The sequence below is a fragment of the Eimeria acervulina genome, genomic scaffold (assembly GCF_000499425.1).
Source record: "Eimeria acervulina Houghton genomic scaffold, Eah_scaff409, whole genome shotgun sequence".
NCBI lineage: Eukaryota > Apicomplexa > Conoidasida > Eucoccidiorida > Eimeriidae > Eimeria > Eimeria acervulina.
The window spans coordinates 14,024-30,705 of NW_013549826.1; the positions used below are offsets into that span (position 1 = coordinate 14,024).

Below are 16,682 nucleotides of genomic sequence, written 5' to 3' on the forward strand. Positions count from 1 at the left end.
ATATATATATATATGCATATACATAATAGAGTATATGCAATGCAATATATACAAGACAGTGCTGCCTTATAAACTGAGTTGCACTGTGCTGTGTTTCGCCTGCCTGCAGCTCCGCCCGCAGACCCCTTGGCGGATATTCCAAGGCTTCCTTCTGTATATTCTTCTGCAGGAGACGAAGGCTCCCTGAAGCAAGAAACATTGCAACTAATAAAATATAATAAAGCCTATTTGGACAGATATTTCAGGCTAATCATGCTGTGCAAGAGCCACCCTCAATATAAACAACAAGCAGCATTTTCGCTTTGGGTTGCTACAGGAAGGCGCAAGCTAAGTTAAGCAACAGTTTTAAAAATAAAGGGGAGGGTAAATGAGCTTGTTGTGTGGGATAGGGTTTCAGGGGGAGTTTGGAGTTTGTTTTATCTTGCGGCTGTGCAGACTAAGAGTGGGTTCAGTTGATCTTACGGAGTCAATGCTGAAGACTGCTGGCTGCCGCCTTTCTGTGCTTCCACATTGTTCTGAGTAGGAGTAAACGACAGCAAACGTAAACAGTTAAGCCTGTTGGCCGGTGCTGCCTCAGCTGTTCGCTGTTCGATACGTGCAGCAACGTGAGGCGTTTCAACAGTATTTGCACGGCTGCAGCAGTTTGCAGGCAGGCAGAGACCTACGGAGGTCAGAGAGCCGCCCTGAACCCCTTCCTCAGAGAAGAAATCATCATCGTCTTCTCCTTTGAGCTGCTGAACAGCTGGAGTGCATGCAAGAGGGCGGAGCAGCAACAGGAGGCCCACTACCACAGTGCGGTTGAGTTTCATTGCAGAGGGGCATTGAGGCCAGCAACGCCGAGAAAAGTCGGCGGTTACATTTGTCAGAAGTGGACGTATACACCTGAGCTCTATTTCTAGGGATTTCCAGAAGCCGTTCTCCTCGTTTTTCGCCAGAGTTCCTGAACGGGTTGGCGGGAAGAGGTGGTGAACGGGCTCGCTGCACCGTTGCAAGCTGCCGATACGCACCGATGCGCTGGTCAGCCTTTGCCCTTAAGGATAAAACATACATTCCTTTTGAAACCTTCAGGCATGCTGTTTTGCATGCTCTGAGCTGCCTTTTTCCGGGATCCGAGGAAGCCACCGACTGCACTGCACGCCGGGCGTGACCGGAGGAAACACGTGGCAATACACTCAAATAGCTGCAGCTCGTGGCCCTTTAAACAATCATAAAAAGTCGTTATACAACTGCAAACACCCAACAACGCGAATGAAACCGCAGACAAATGCAATGAAGCGCCTTGTTCAACTGAGTAACTTCACGCGACGGCCGGAGCGCCCCCGTCGAGAGGAAGAATCCACCTGTACGACTGAAAACAGGATGTATGAAGGACTCTCGTGAAAAACTCGAAGTCAATTCCCTCTTATAATCCAAACATTCAAGGGAAAACCTTCTTCCATTCAAACTTCACGGGATTCCCGGTCTGCACGGTAATGCGTTGGTGCGACCTCGGCCGAATCAGAACTAATTTTCGCGCCCATTGCGCCTGTAACGAACCAACAACTCAGCGTTTATTTAAAAAGTAAACACCAATTGCAGTGTTCAGTGTCTTTTAATCTAAATATCTAGAGGAGGGGAGAATTTCAGTCGTCTTACATTTTCCACTTCAGCGCCTTCGCTCCGTGCGAACACCCGTATGGGACATGTGGCGACACTAACAGACTCAACAAGGATACGGCAAACTGCAGCTTCCTTTGCTTTCTGCCCTCTTACAAACTAGCATAATACTATGGGATTGCCAGTGAATGAAAGGATTCCCAGTCTATAAAACCATTCACCTGACCAAGCTTCAGCTCGCACGGAAAATTAACAATACAAAAAATGAGACAGCCACCTTGCGTGTTCAGTGGTGGAAAAGGAAGACGGCTCCTCACCTCACCTCGCCACAAATACTACGAAAGGCTGGAGGGAGCCTCTATAGTCGCTGCCTTTGACCCTTCTTAGAGTCCTGCGGGCCTCCGCGTTTGATTGGCGGTCGGTGAGCACACAAATGCAGCACCGTAGCGACTGTCTGCCTGCTTCATATCTTCAATATACTCAGGATCTCGTCTAAACCCTGAACCCTAAACTCTAGCTAGACCTAGCTAAGCCCACCGAGCCTTAAGATTAGCTCAGCTGTCGGGAGCCCCCACGAGTGCCGCATTAAGGAAGTCGGCGGTGGAGAGGCCCTCGACCCGATTGAGTACATTCGCAAGCCTCTGAACGCTTTCTTCTGAGTCCTGCGTCTGTTCGTTGGGCCACTGGCCACCACCACCGCCTGCCAGAACCCCTTGTCGTCTCTGTGTCTCCTCCAGCTTGTTGAAAGTTGAGAGGAAATTAGGCATTTGCACGGAAGCTGTGTTGCGTTGATAGGGCTGAGAGGAGGCAGATTCAACTTGGGTCGTTTGTTTCTGCTCTTCTCCCCCTCCGTATACGTTGGCCCAGTAGTTCTGCCAGGCCGAGCAGTAGCTTTCTAGCGTTTGTCTGACGACCTCTTCTTCTGTTCCTCGTGATACTTCATTATTTGGCTGTACACATCTTCCTTCATCCCCCGTCTTTAATTTTTTTGTGATTTCTTCGCTTTCATTCTTGCGTTTCGCGTTGCCGTCCTGGTGCGCCCATTTGACTGTCAGGAGAGAGCCGTATTTTCCAAAGTTTTGATCAGCCATTGCAACTTTGGCGAATTCTGCTTGGACTCGGTATGCGTATGAGACGAAGCCGATGAGCTTTTTGGGTATAACACGTACACTTACGAGATCTCCCCATACACCGAAACTCTTCCATAGAAAGGCTTCTAAGGCGCGCAACCCATCCTCCTCCTTGGGGTCCACCTGAAGACCCCCAACGAAAAGAGTTTTGCACTCGTGATTGAAACTGCCAGCTCCCCCCATATCGTCTCGGTGATCTCTATGACGTTCGCGGCCAAATATATCTCGGCTCCACTCCAGTGTAGATTCATCTTCTAGAGTAGGAATGCGGTGCTTGTATCGACACTCGCTGCCTTTCGTGCAGCATCCTTTGGCAAAGAAGGCACAGAAATACCCCTCTGAGCTTCCAGGCTGCGTGTCTGCCAGAGTATACCCCGAGTCTAACTCAGGATCGCATCGGTATAAAGCCGCTTCTCTGTCGAGATGGCTCGTGCGGCTGTGTCGATCTGTAAGGTGGCGCCCGTACCAAATGTTGTATTCATTCTGCCCTTCAAGGTGACAAGTGTTCTCCAGCTCTGTTGCTTCCGCCTGACGCCGCGCAGGCCGCGTCAGCCACTGCTGCACCAACTCCCTCTTGCTATCACACAGCTGCGGGAGCTCACCTTCTCCTGGGCTCCCATGTTGTCCTCTTTGGTTGCTATAAGCGGCTAACTGCGCTGCATACTGAGCGTAAAACTCAGCGTAAGAAAGAACAGCTCCATCAGCAGCTCCAGGCAGCTGTTGCCCCGATTCCCCTGATAGAGCAGATGATGGAGGGCCCCCAGCGGCTGCTAAAGGCGCCTCTTCCTGAACGTCAGCTGAAGCTGAATCTGAAGCTGAAACCTCTTCTGAACGCAGTGGCGAGTCAACTGTAGAGGCACTAGGGAGGGGGTCTGGACAGGGGCCGCTGGGAGCAGGAGGATTTACAGGGCTTGTAGAGCGCTCTTGGTTGTAGTTGACTCCTGGAGACGCCACTGGCTTTCCTCCCTCCATCATCCAGCGGGCCTGCTGCTGTGGGTCCTCCAAGTTAAACCAACAACCCACGAATTCTGCTATGCGGCGTAAGGGGTTGGTGCGCCCTGTATGCAATCAGCGGGGAAGAATGAGAAGAAGCATTGCTCTCGTTTGAAAAGAAGAATAGGAAGAGGAAGAGCTTTATGAATATATAGCAGACAGAGAAAATCAGCCGCAGGTTATTGTGCCTGACACGATATATGCAGCGAGCTTACAGTGCCGACAAGCCTTCAGCCACCAGTAGATAAGCAACATAAACCAACGCCTAGGTGCAAATTCCGTCTAAACTCTAAATCGTTTTAAAAACACTTTTAACAAGCCAAATTTCCTTATTAAGAAGAAGAGAATGCTAAGAAGATTATAAAGAATCGCTTTTTGTACTAGATGCAACGAAACGCTCATCTGCTCACACAGCCCCATGCCGGAGTGCAACCGCCTGTGGAGAGCACAGCACTGGAACGGAAATATAGCAAATAAACTAAACAAAAAGCGACAGTAGAAAACAAAATAAATTAAAAGAATAAGAATACCACCCAAGTACAAAGGATGGATCTGTGCTGATCCTTCGAACTAAATAAAAGAGGCTGTCATGTTTTACACCCTGGTAACCTGTATTGTCTGCTTGGCATAGAAATACGCCTGGCGAAGGTATGGTTCTATTTATAGGATTTGATCTCGACTGTATTTAGGGAGATAACTGCAGCTATTTAATTACTTTTAGCCAAGAATACGAGGGAAAACAAGGTCGAGAGTACAAGAGTGCGTACAGTAACCATTGCCCTCAGCCTCAAAGTAGGAGACAAATGCAGCGAGCTGCAACTGAGTCGAAACACACAGGGAAGAAGCATCGCCCTAAACTAAATGCTGATGGCTACATCTCTTGCAGTCAGATGTGCAGAACACAACGGTAGATGATTTTTCGCGTGTTGTATATAGCATCCTGGGCTGCAGTTGCTATTCAATGTATTTCTGCTTTCGTACACAATCGACTGTTTACTGAGAGCCAAGAGGGAATTGTTTGGCATTTGGCCTTAGCGTTATCAATGCATGCAGTAGAGAAAGTCTTGGTACGCCTGTTTGCATGTGGAGGAGTTACAGCAAGGAGGTGTGCTGCAGCACATGGCAGAATGTAGGGGAAAAAATATCACACGCGAACGACATTGTAATATTCTTTCCGTATAATATGTATATGCATATATATCCATATATATGTATATATAGTTTAATGAATAGTGCATAATATATGGGGGGCTGACGGCACCGTCAGCAGCGGCAAGTTCCTTCTGTAGCAGCAGCATAGTAGTCTTCTTTGGCTGTGCCACTTCACAGAGCGTGGGGTATGCGGACTTAGAAAAATTTGGAGTGTATGCAGAGGGGCTTTCAAGCCCATCTTTGTGCTTATAGGGTATTGAAACCTCTTTAACGAGGAGCCTGAAGAGGGCCTTCTATTCTAGTAATATGTTCTCTTGCATCGACACGCGCATTATTCCAAACTTAAGTCTCACACTCAGACGACGCATTTCATCCATGCAGAATACACATATCTGTAATAGGCATAAATAGCAACACCAACTTTGCTGCTGGCAGCAATGAAACATCAACTCGCGTGCAAATACACGATCAAGTTGCTACCTGCTGCAGTATGGCGTGCACATCCGTGTTTTAATGCCTATCGTTTTGAAGGGCTGAGCAATCCTGTTTATGCACGGCGGCCTCCCTAGAGACTCAGACGAAAAACTTCTACAGTAGAGACGTAACTACTGTGAGACAAGGAAGGAGATCAAGGAGACGAAATGCTCCTTTGCCGATGTCTTGAAAAGAGGGTACGGCGCACTTGACAAGACAAAATATTATGAAGAAATTCCCCAAATGCGTCCAGAAGACAAAATTTACAGGGCCTAAGTTCGGCCATAGCGATTTACTTGGCTGGCTCGCTACGTATAAAGGAAGTGAGGAAAAACACACGAGAGACTTTCTGGATTTTAATTCTCAACAAGATTTCAATTTAATATTAACATTAGCGGCAAATTCTTTCGCTTTGATTACATTTATTAGTTGTCTTCCTTTCGATAATGCTGAAAAAAAGGTGTTGTTTGGCAGGAGGGGTAATTGATCTTCTCTAGGTAAATGCAATCTTATGCAACTTAAGATGGCTAGAAAAACGGAGTAAAAGAACAAAACAAATTAGGCATTAGGAAAAAACAGAAAGAAAACCTGCAGCAGCACTATGCTGTTGCAACTGCAGCGAAATACTCAGCCGCTCCTAATAACGAAATGCAAGAAACAAGCGGAAAACAACAACGGCAACAACAAAACGAGACAACAAAAACAGCAGGGGAAACAACGAAAAGCAGCATGAATAAAAACAAAAACAAAAGCAAAACCAGTAGGTGGGAGCAAATTCAGTCAACGAAGCGCATCGAAAGCTCTGCAAGGATTTAAAGGCTGAGTGAGGCTTCTAAATTTCAGGTACTCCGCATGCATCTGAAGAATTGGTTTTTGTTTTTCTGTTCAGTTATTAAATAAAAATACACGTTTCTTAATAATTCAGGCGTATAACACTGATTTTCCATCAGAGTTCAATAATAGATATGAGCTGCACAGCCAGCAGAGTACGATTCGCTCCAGCAGTGCATAGACTGCCTCAGCCCTTTAATTTAATTCAACGGAGGTGAAGTGGCTGCTTTTTGTGCCCAGTCGACCTGAGCATAGCGGGGAAGGAGAGGGGCCTGGGGCTGCTTATGGTGCGGGGAGGATGCAGAAGAGACGACAGAGCCCGTCATGTGCTGCAGCACACCTTCTTGCTGTAACTCCTGCTGAAAGGCGAAGGTCTCACATGCAAGCAGGTGTACGAAGAGTTTCATTACTGCGTGCGCTGCAGACAACTGCCAAACGCTTCCTTCTTGACCCATAGTAGATAGTCCAGGCTATATGCACGAAAAAATATATCGAATACTAACTTCAGACAGACAATCTTACGGGAGTGTAGTCTTCCAGTCTCTAGGCAGCAAACACTACAAGGGAACCCCAGCAAGCTTTTCAGCATCTTATCAGAATCATATTCGCTGTTCTTTCTTTCACCAGCAGTGGCACCTCGTTTCCTATTACCGACCCCGGCGTTTCTTCCGTGACATTGTTCAAAAAACCCACAGAATTGGTGCAATTCACTACCACAGAGGCAGCAACAACCGTATGCGTTCAGCTTAATACCTGTTACATCTATGCAGCTATCACTTGAACGCTTCGACGCTCTACTAACTCATCGCTGGAGCGTCCATGCTGAACTAGCCAGCAGTTCCCCATGCCTCCTTGCAGGTTTTTCCCCAGGTTGTTTCTATTGCTTAAAGAAGACTCTTCTAAACTAAGATTTTTGCTATCTGAACTCTTATAATGCCCTGGCTACTGGGTTCCTGTCTACGCAGACCGTGTAGTACGGGCGGCAGCGCTCGGTTTCCAAACTACGACGGAAACGGGAAGAACGAATTTTGGTTTCGGTAGCATATTCAAAGAAAATTGGCAGAAATTTTGTTTTTTACATTTTTGCGGCGAGCGCCTGAGAATTTCACTACGCATTCAAGGGACGCCTTCGTGCCGCGGTCATCGCCTCCGCATTTCAAGAGCCCCGGTGTCCACCTGGGGGACACACTGACGCTTTCGAAAACAAACTGGAAAATGTAGCACTAACTTCCAGCAAAATAAATGGGCGGAATCGTTTTGAACGAGTAGAAGGGGGCGAAAACCGTTTCTCGGCTTCCACGTGCGCTGGAGACCAGAGGACACGATCGCTCGTTACTGCTCCCCAGACGAGGCGTTTTTTCAATGACCTGAGCCCCAAAATAGGCAAATTTTCCAAAATAAAGGGGTTTTTTACACAATTTGGATTGTCAATTCTTAAAACGTTCCCCCAATCTTGCGCTCGTTCCGTTTCGCACCGCTGGTGGCTCGTTTCCTGGACCTGTCCCCTAATGCTCTCCCACTACGCCAGCTTGCCGAGTGTAAAAGCGAAGCTCCTCTGCATTGGAGGAAAAATAAGATTAAATACAAGAACGCTGATGGAAGGACGCTGAACCACATCTGGATTCTTTCCCTGGGGGGCGCTAGCGTGCCGCCCCTTCAGGACTGTGTGTGCCTCACTGGAGCCAAAGGGTGCGGGGGGTTCACGCTTCGATAGCTACAATGGGATCTTCGCATTCTACAAATCAAAGTATCAACTGTGGTCTTGTAGATGGCGACACAACGTCAGAATTCTGTAGATCGGGCAGCGCCGACGATGAAACAACCTTGCCAAATTTTGCCTCGTCTGAAGGAACTTCAGAAGGATCGGAGACAAACGACCCCCCACAAAAACTGCCTTGCGTTGACCAAACCCACTCACGGCACTCCGCTATTCTCATCTTTGACCTTGATGACACCCTCATCCCCACTGAATGGATAAGATCGTCTTTCGCGGTTCAGAAACATAAGCATGCAACTACAGATGAAGTATACCAAGTGAGTGGTGCCATGCTCTGGAAACAAGCTTGCACTTATTCGAGTGGTCGGAGCTCATCCAAGACCAAACAAACCGATGCAAACATGCGATTGTTTGCAGGCAATACGGGGAGAATTGGAGCGTCTCACATCAAATAAGTTGACTCCCTTCATCCTAAACACTTTGAAGAGGGCGAAAAAGTGGAGCGAGACGGTCGTAATCGTAACAAACGCAAGGAGCGTCAGATGGCTGTCAGCAATGAAATCCCTCTTTCCCGAGGTTGTGCAGCTTCTCCAGGATGAAAACATCCCTATCATTCGCTCCTGCCCAACTGGAGAAGAGCCAAGCATCCACGAAGCACCTGCATACTTTAGTTATTGGATGAATGCCAAGGTGAGCCTCTGCCCAACGCTATGCCAACTATAGAACAAGCTGCGGACTTTGAACAGGGTATGGTACTAGTGATGATGCTGATGCTAATTTTGTGGACCCAGAAAACCAAGTTCTTGGAGGTCATTCGCAATCACTTGCAAGTCAACTGTATCTCGCCAAGGAGAACGGTGGACCTGATTTCCATAGGAGACAATGACTTTGAAGAATACGCAGCATTGGTAAGGAGCTATGTATCTACCTATCGCATACGAAATTTGCGCCTGCGGATAGGGTGTAGTTGGCGATTAGGTAAGCAAAATGCTCCGCAGCTTCACCACTTGTCTGACTGCATGAAATGGGGTAAGGAACATTTTTGAGGCTGTATGTGCTTATCTTCAGCGCGCTGCCCATGAGCTACCAAACGTGCGACTTGCAAAAGTGGTCAAATGCCGTTCGGGATTAGAACCTCTACCTTTCTTGCATGTAAGCCCTCTATATATATGCACCAGGCTCGCCGGTTTGGCGTTTCGTCGACCGCACATTTCCTCCCATTGGACTACCCTCTCCAAAATAATCTGGTCCTGCATTGTTTTCTTCAGCAATTGAAAGAAATCATGCTTGCTATCGATCATATATTTGAAGAACGCATGCCGTGTGCGACTCGACGAGTTGGGGCAACAGTTACATACGCTATTCAGTGAGCTATCATCCTCTCTTTAAGCTGTTTCCGCCAAGTTGTAATGAGCGCCCCAATAGTTACGCATAGCCAACTTTCAGCCATGTGAATTTGTGCTCAGCGGGAGAAGGAAAACCCATTGACTCTTGCCCATGATCAACCAGAAGCGGCGCTCGGAAAGGGTGTCCCCGCAGTACTGCCGATGCTGCAGCACTTTTCTCGCTGTTGGGTGTTATCACCCCATAGGCGCTTCTGGCACTGCGAAGACCTAGAAACTCAGTGGTCGTCTCTCCGGGTGCTACAACTAGTTGAACTTCGGGACTCTAGAACTATGCACCAGCTACCGATTGATACACGGCGAATTATTCTAGCTTTTTGGTGGGGGTGTTGACAACTCTCCAGGTTGCCGGGTAGCATTGTTCAAAAAATATTTGCAATTGCTTGGTTTTGAATAATTCAGAGATCCCGCAGGATTAGATTCGTCATCGCCAAGACGATTAACGATATTTGGCAATCTCATCCTGTAGCCGCTTTGTGAACCTTGCGCTTCCATTTGGATATGTAACCGGCTTACTGAAATGACAGTGGCAGCGCATGCAAGATACGCAAGGCCGACAATGCTTGCGATCGTGAGCAGAACGGCGAGATGTGGAGTCTGACGAGGAGGAAGGCTACGCGCAGCGTGATCTTTCGTTTCGACTGCATTCGACTCAGGAGTCTACTTACATTTCTCCTGTCAGATGCTGAAAGAAAACGTTGAATGCTTTTCGAATAAATGTGTACTAAAAGCAACGTACTTGTCCAACCGCAATAACATCGGCCTCAAGTGCTCTTCCAGCGGATAGTTTGCTTCCGTTCTTTCTGAACTCCCTCAAGAGCCCGCTGTATGTCTGTGGTTGCCGTAATAAAATAGACGGTCAACTACCATCAGAGAATGAGATGCTTACCCTGAAGTTAACCTCAGGCTCGACTCCTGTCGACAGATATCACTTCATAATTCAGTATATTTTTAAGCGCTTAGTTTCGGGTTACGTGCCTTTCTTCCTGAAAGACAAAGGGGCTTATAGTCAATGCCGCTAAAGATGCTCCCCAGTTAAGCAACCTACCACTTGAGTGAAACATCTCCGTCGGAGGCAACATAGAGCAGTAGAAGACCATCGTGGCACTTGCTGTGTCCAAGTCCCCAACGATCTGAATGCAATTCGCCTTGCTTGCAAGGAAAAGAAACTACTGGTGTACTGTTGTCATACCAATCAGTTCAGTTGCGAATGTGTTCGCGTCGACGCCATAGGGCAGCTCTTGGACAATAGCGACCCCGAATCTGAATGCTTATAGTGCATGGCAGTTGCACTAAGCACAGAGGCGCCCAATCCTTACGGGTAAGAGACGTATTCATCAACACAACGGTGGGAGGAGTTGTGGCGGATGTTCGATAGGCGTTCTGAACAATAAGAACAATTGAATCAGAATCAATAACCAAGAATAGCGGTGAAAAGGCGCACCCTCAATCCTGTCCAATGTGTTGCTTGAGAAGACGTGGTCTAAGAAAATGTGAGCTTTAGCAGAGAATCTTCTAATAGCCGATGTCCGTCACACAGTACCTGGGTCACAGACGTAGGAAACTTCCATGCCCCATCTTCTGCAAGCCATTGTGTTGATCATTGGATTCGGGTAGTTTTCCAGTGTGGTGAATCCAGGCAACATATTTGCCGCGGGTGAACCCCTTTCGAATTCTTCAGTGAAATCATCTGGGGTGGGTTCCTCAGAAAGCAGCACCTTCTCAACTGACACGAGATTTATTCAAGAACTCGAGAAAGAAAAAAAAACAAACTAACCTGAAGTTGGCCATGCTGGCAACTTCAGCGCCTGATTTTCGCTCGAGAGCCAACCACGCGCCGAAGCAGGGACCGCCAGGCCTGCTAGAACTACTGCTGCTCTAATCATTGTCAGTATGAAGGATTTGTGAACAAATGTTGGAGCTGAGGGACAAAAAAGGCGGTAGTAGTTTCAATTGTGCCACAACTACGTGTAAGCGCATTTAGGCATCGTTGCAACTGTACGTACACTCCAACCTTCTTCGCCCCGAATGCTGTCAAACTGAAAGCCAGTTTTATTAAAAGTGGATTCAACCCACGACTTTCCCCAGTGGTCGTTCGTATTAGAAATTTCGCACAAATTCATCAATTGAAGGTTGTTTTCTTGGTGCTGGATGCGCAGAAATGAAGTATGGATAAAGCATATAACGTGGCACAACGCCTCCAAGCAACCACTGCTCCACCTAGGTTTGCCCGCGGAGAGAAACGAACTGGTACAAAAAAACGGATTCGAGACATCATTGGGTCTCTCGAAAGTTGGAATAATAGTGTGGCGCCCGACGCAACTAATCCTGACAAAAAAATTACTCTAAGTTGCAGCCCTGGGTGGATAACCGTGGACAAATTCCTGTAGCTCATGTGGCGCCATAGGAAAGCCCTCGTGCTTTCGGCGGGGCTCATCCTTCAGTTCGGCGTCTGCGGGGCACATCAAAGTAAAGGACTAATAATGCGTGACAACAGCCATTCCGACCTATGTTCTAGCGTCGTCTAGGGAGTAGCCAATTTACCTGTCCAGTTAGGGACGATTTTTGGCGGAACTGGTAGCCACCAAAGCCACCAGTGTCGACCGAAGACAGCTACGGAATGCTCCCATAGCGTAGTCTGCAGTTTTGATAAACACGCAAAAGCATCAGGCACTCCATGAGGAAATGCCAACTAGCTGCCTGCAATCCACTGAAAACCAAAAACCATCAAGTCTCACAACCTTTTGTGTACCTTTTGTCCGTGAGTATTCCTGTACGTTTCCACTAGAGTAGCGTTGGTTTCGAGAGCTTCCCACTGCTCTGCTAAGAAATCCTGGGACCAAGCAAAGACAGGAAGCGCCCGGGGTTATGATGAGGGGAGGCCAGATGCCAAGCCAAATTCAACCATAGACGGCAGCCTAGGCACTATGAAAGGCCAAACTAGGTCTCATGACCTACCAGTGTGATGAGTAGGAAAACCACGTCAATGAGTAAGCATGCCCCGAGCAGTACAGCAGCCAGCCATCCGGGATACGTTGACGTCCACTGCTCGACGAAAAGCTAATCGCAACAAAAAACAGTTGAACGCTTGCTGCGCTGCTAAGCAAGAGTGAGATACACAGCTTGCCGGGAACAAAGAAAGATCAGCCCTCACGCATCCCTATGCGTTCTTACAGTCCTGCGCTCAGGAGAAGCCATTAAGAACCTTCCGAGTCCGGAAAAGATAATGCCAATGTTGGAAAGACAAGAGAGAGCTGTTAACAGTCATCAAACAACACATGAACAAGGAACCTCAAAATGTTTTCCCAACACCCAGATAAAGTGCTCCGCAACTTTTCTGTGACGAGACTTCCTGCAAAGTAGGATGCGTTCAGTAACCGTCCGCACAGTTTCCGTTCGCCTGACGCACCCATGTAAGTGAGGAAAAGGAAGAAGTACTTTTGATTCATGCAGCCGATGCAGTTGTTTACCCAGGGGCAGTGATGATCCATCTTCATGATGCACCTGAAAACCCCCCGAGCGAAAGCAGTAAGGATAAGCTGAATTCGATTTCAAAACTATTTTGAGTGAGGGTTTATTTATGTGTCACCAGTGGGAATAACTAAGGCGGATCAAACGCACGACGAACTCTCCCTTCCCAGTAGACGGCTTACTCCTTGCAGACTTTGCAATGATGAGCGCGAGGCGGCTTCCACCGGTTTTTACACTTGGCGCAATAATTAGTTTGCCCCTTGAAATCCTTCGGCGGGGTTGACTGCAGCACCCATCAACAGATAATGTAGGCATTCCCCTGGTGAGCCTCTTCACTCCGTTCCGATACCACATAGCTTCCAGTGAATGTTGCAACGAAAGCGCTACCAGATGACGCACCGGAGCTTTCTTTGTCGAGCCAGGATCCGCAAAAAGCGTGGCAAGATGAGACAAAAGCCCTAGCCAGGTCACGCACTCAAAAACTACCTTGAGGATGTTTCCGATAAAGGTAAGCGGCGGCCTCCCTGAAAAAAAAAAGTACAAGAAGATTCAGAGTTCGTGAATAGGATCTAAGAATACGTTTATACTTTTACCTCAGGCAATGCAGTGCACAGTGAATCATTACTAGCTGCTCATAGCGTTTGACGCGGTTTCCCTCTCTTCGTGAGGATAGTGCAGCAATTTGAGTGCTTGACGCCCCAACATAATCATCATTTCAGGTTGAGGTAACGAAGAGCCCAAGCACAGGGGAATTAACAACACAGCAAACCTGCAACTCACCCCCCGGCGCTTCCCGGAAACTGGGCGACTCTTCCGCAGTGGACACATCTGCGAAGGCGACGTTGAAGAAGAGAATATTCGTGGCGGTCTTCACTACTAGCCAACAGAACCAGACGAAAACGCATGCAGCGATGCCTCCTGGGTGCAACAAGAAGCGCATCCTGCTATATCCTTGTTCTGTCCTGTGCGGACAGAGCACTTGTGTTTTGGTTGAACAGCCTCAGCAGTCCACTTCTCTTGGTGACGACGAGTAGAGAAAAAGACGAATTATAACGCAGAAGGTGCTTCTCCATGAGCGCAGTCTCTGTCACCTTCACAACTTGGCGTCCAGGAAAGCAGCCGGCACCGTTGCAAGTTGCCCCTCCGCCGCAGGAGGAAGGCTGATCCTCCGGTGATCCCCTGAAAATAAGAAAGATTAGGCGTCTAACATAAGCGTTAGGCTTTTTCAAATGCCTTCTTCCTTTCAATGAACTCCATGCCGGGCAAATTCTGTAGAGGGAGGCCCGAAACACCTCACCGGGCTTAACACACGGCCCGAACGGTTTCGTGTCTTCGCGTTTACTACAAAGCGTCCAGTCAGATATTACGATTTTAATCCATTTATTTGCAGTGCAGAATGGAAAACGACTACGGTTGCCTCGGTCGGCTCGCCTTGCACGCGTTGAGCTACGTTTCAAGTTGGCCGCGTGTAGCCTCCTTCCTATTTCAGGTTTCCGATGAAACTCCTGCCGCAGAAGTCCCTATTTCCCAAAAAGGACAGTGGAAATGTGTTTTCAACAGTCGTGATCAAGAAGAGAAGGAAAATACTTGTTTCCTTTACTTCATTTCAAATGCGACGGAGGCGTAGCCACCAACCCTGCATGCGACCATTTTGGAGCAAGACTGGGCCTCGAGCAGCGTTTAGCCTTCTTGCTTTCTAAATTATTTCACTGAAGAAGCGTTATCCACATAAGCCGTCTTATTTTGTTTCAAGCCCAACATACAGCGTATTGGTGGGGGTTGCCTTGTCTGCAGGCAGCCGTGCAGGAGGAGTTATTTGCGGGAAACTCTCCAACCTTTTAGGCGTAATCGCTTCTATTACATCCCAACGATGCGTGGGAAGAGATATGTCTTCTGATTAATTGGCTTTATTATTAGACTCCTTCAACATTAACATGAAAACTTAGGCCTTAAAGGTTCTTGAATAACGACTAACATGCAGCGATGACGATGGCCTCGCGCTGTGGCGCCTCCTGCGCCACTTGGCAGATCTCTGTGTTGAACGTCGGCTTTAAAGACAGCAGAAGAACATCTTCTTATTATTTCTCACGTTCAATTCAACGCAACCTTTGCCCGCCCCGTTTGCCTGTTCCTGCTTCTCTGCATTGCGGTCGTTTGCATGCAGGGATTCCTCTTTCTTTTCCTTCCCTACTGTCAACGACGAGGCGGTATATAGACCGCTGGCCAGTGGTTGTTTCTTCTTCAGGGCATCAAGCTGCTGCTGCTGCTGCGAGAGCTGCTGCTGTTGCTGCTGAGAGAGCTCCATCTTTATATAGCACGCCTCTCCACCCAGCAAGCTACAGACTGCAGCTCCTGAGATCAAAAGAGCGGCAGACTGCGGGGGTTAGTATTTTCTGCCTGTCTTCCCGCAGTCTTCATTCCGTTGCTGGCGATGCGCAGGCTGAGGCTGCGCCTACCACCTCAGTCGCTGCCTCTGCTGGCGTTCAAAGCGAAGGGGATATGCCTTTGCATGCAAACCCTTCAACCGAAACGGCTGTACTAAAGACAGAACCTGCTGAAGGCTCATACGCCCAGGAGCTGTTTCAACATATTCAAAATGCAGTGAGTTCAGTAGGGCCTCCTTACCTTTGCCTCAGTGCACTAGAGAAGTTTATGTATGGCTTGCAACGCATCAAGACCCGCGCATACTGCATGCACGCATATGTGCGCAGAAGATCGCATAGAAAAAGAATAAAGAATGCATTGAATGTAAGAAGGGAAGAAAGGGGTTTCTATGCTCTGTTGTCTCTCCTCTTTTGCTACAGACAGACGGAGCAACGGCCGCTGCAGAGGCTTCTTCTTCTTCTAGTTGGTTTATAGATTGGCTTCTGGCCCTCAAACTTGGCCTGGGCCTGCAGTGGTGAGCAGTGTGATGATGAAACGTGAGGAAGTTTAGGAGATGTCTTTCTTTATTCTCTCTACCCGTCTGTCTACTCAATCCTTTGTTTGTTTAGGATGTAGAAGCAACTCGCTGCATGCATGCATACATGCATGCACTCGCTGCATGCATGCATGCATGCATTACTTCTTGGTTTTCTTTTCTTTTGGGTTTGTGCTGCTGCGCAGGTGTTGGGCTCTGCCTGCTGCAGGCTGTTTGCTGCGCCTTGTGACGCTACCCGTTGCAATCGATTCAGTAAGCAAGCATCGTTCCTCTAAGACAAAGACAAGACATACTTTAATGCATGCATGCCTGCATGCCTGCCTGCCTGCATGCATGCCTGCATGCATGGGTTCGAGGTGCTTCTCCTGTTAGTGAGTCTGCTGTGCAGGAGAGAGACCGAAGACAGCGTCAATTGATCGATCCGCAGTTTTCAAGAATGAAGGAAAAGATGAAGGCGGCATATGAAGCGGGTGTGAGTATTATGTGTATCTTCCTCTTACTTACTTTCTTTTTCTTATCTTTGTTTGCTTCTTGTGGAGGTTCATTCATTTCGAGGCCTTTGTCTACTCTTTCCCTCTTCTAAACTGAACCGTCAATACACCTCAGCCACGGCACTGCAAAGCGAAGAAACAGAAACCAGACGATTATTTTTTATTCCTGCTTTCATCTGGGGGCTCTCCTTAGCGTCTCTCCGGTTTTATATTGGCAGCAGCAGCGTTCTATGTTGAGTTGTCATCTATCTGTTTTCTAGATGAAGTTATTTTAATTGTTTACGCGCCCTTCAGAATACTGAAGAATACCAACGACTGAGAATGGAGACCAAACAATTGCTTAAAAAACACCAAGTCGGCGTCCTCCCCACTTCTTTCTTTCATATGCTTCTTCTGGGGATAGCCATTTCTCTTTCAACACCCGCCATTAGGTAATATATATATATATATGCATATATGAGTTGCATGTATATGCATGGATATTTTTCTGTGCGTGTATACACA

The 16,682-nt window shown here is 47.8% G+C and overlaps 4 protein-coding genes across 4 annotated transcripts in view; 1 reads left to right on the plus strand and 3 right to left on the minus strand.

The window, feature by feature from the left end:
- The window catches only part of EAH_00037170 (hypothetical protein, conserved), a gene marked incomplete at both ends in the record, with an annotated part of 4,461 nt that extends 3,652 nt beyond the window's left edge, over positions 1-809 (minus strand). Inside the window, 2 exons of the mRNA XM_013395560.1 lie at positions 124-183; positions 463-809. Coding sequence (XP_013251014.1) covers positions 124-183; positions 463-809 — 407 coding nt within the window. The remainder of the gene's footprint in view (positions 1-123; positions 184-462) is intronic.
- Positions 810-2,150: 1,341 nt separating this feature from the next.
- Positions 2,151-4,744, minus strand: EAH_00037180 (hypothetical protein, conserved; the record flags this gene model as incomplete). Its single annotated transcript, XM_013395561.1, has 4 exons — positions 2,151-3,784; positions 4,130-4,172; positions 4,487-4,538; positions 4,701-4,744. The coding sequence occupies 4 exons, from the start codon at positions 4,742-4,744 to the stop codon at positions 2,151-2,153; spliced, it is 1,773 nt and encodes a 590-aa protein (XP_013251015.1).
- Positions 4,745-7,895: 3,151 nt separating this feature from the next.
- Positions 7,896-9,998, plus strand: EAH_00037190 (hypothetical protein, conserved; the record flags this gene model as incomplete). Its single annotated transcript, XM_013395562.1, has 6 exons — positions 7,896-8,210; positions 8,311-8,583; positions 8,685-8,801; positions 8,962-9,045; positions 9,360-9,616; positions 9,953-9,998. 6 exons carry the CDS (start codon positions 7,896-7,898, stop codon positions 9,996-9,998), a joined length of 1,092 nt encoding a protein of 363 aa, XP_013251016.1.
- Positions 9,999-10,340: 342 nt separating this feature from the next.
- On the minus strand, positions 10,341-12,787 carry EAH_00037200 (zinc finger DHHC domain-containing protein, putative; the record flags this gene model as incomplete). The annotated part of the gene is made up of 11 exons (XM_013395563.1): positions 10,341-10,429; positions 10,489-10,559; positions 10,616-10,679; positions 10,741-10,779; positions 10,840-11,022; positions 11,074-11,217; positions 11,545-11,624; positions 12,035-12,129; positions 12,255-12,356; positions 12,471-12,550; positions 12,706-12,787. 11 exons carry the CDS (start codon positions 12,785-12,787, stop codon positions 10,341-10,343), a joined length of 1,029 nt encoding a protein of 342 aa, XP_013251017.1.
- Between the last annotated feature and the right edge of the window lie 3,895 nt (positions 12,788-16,682).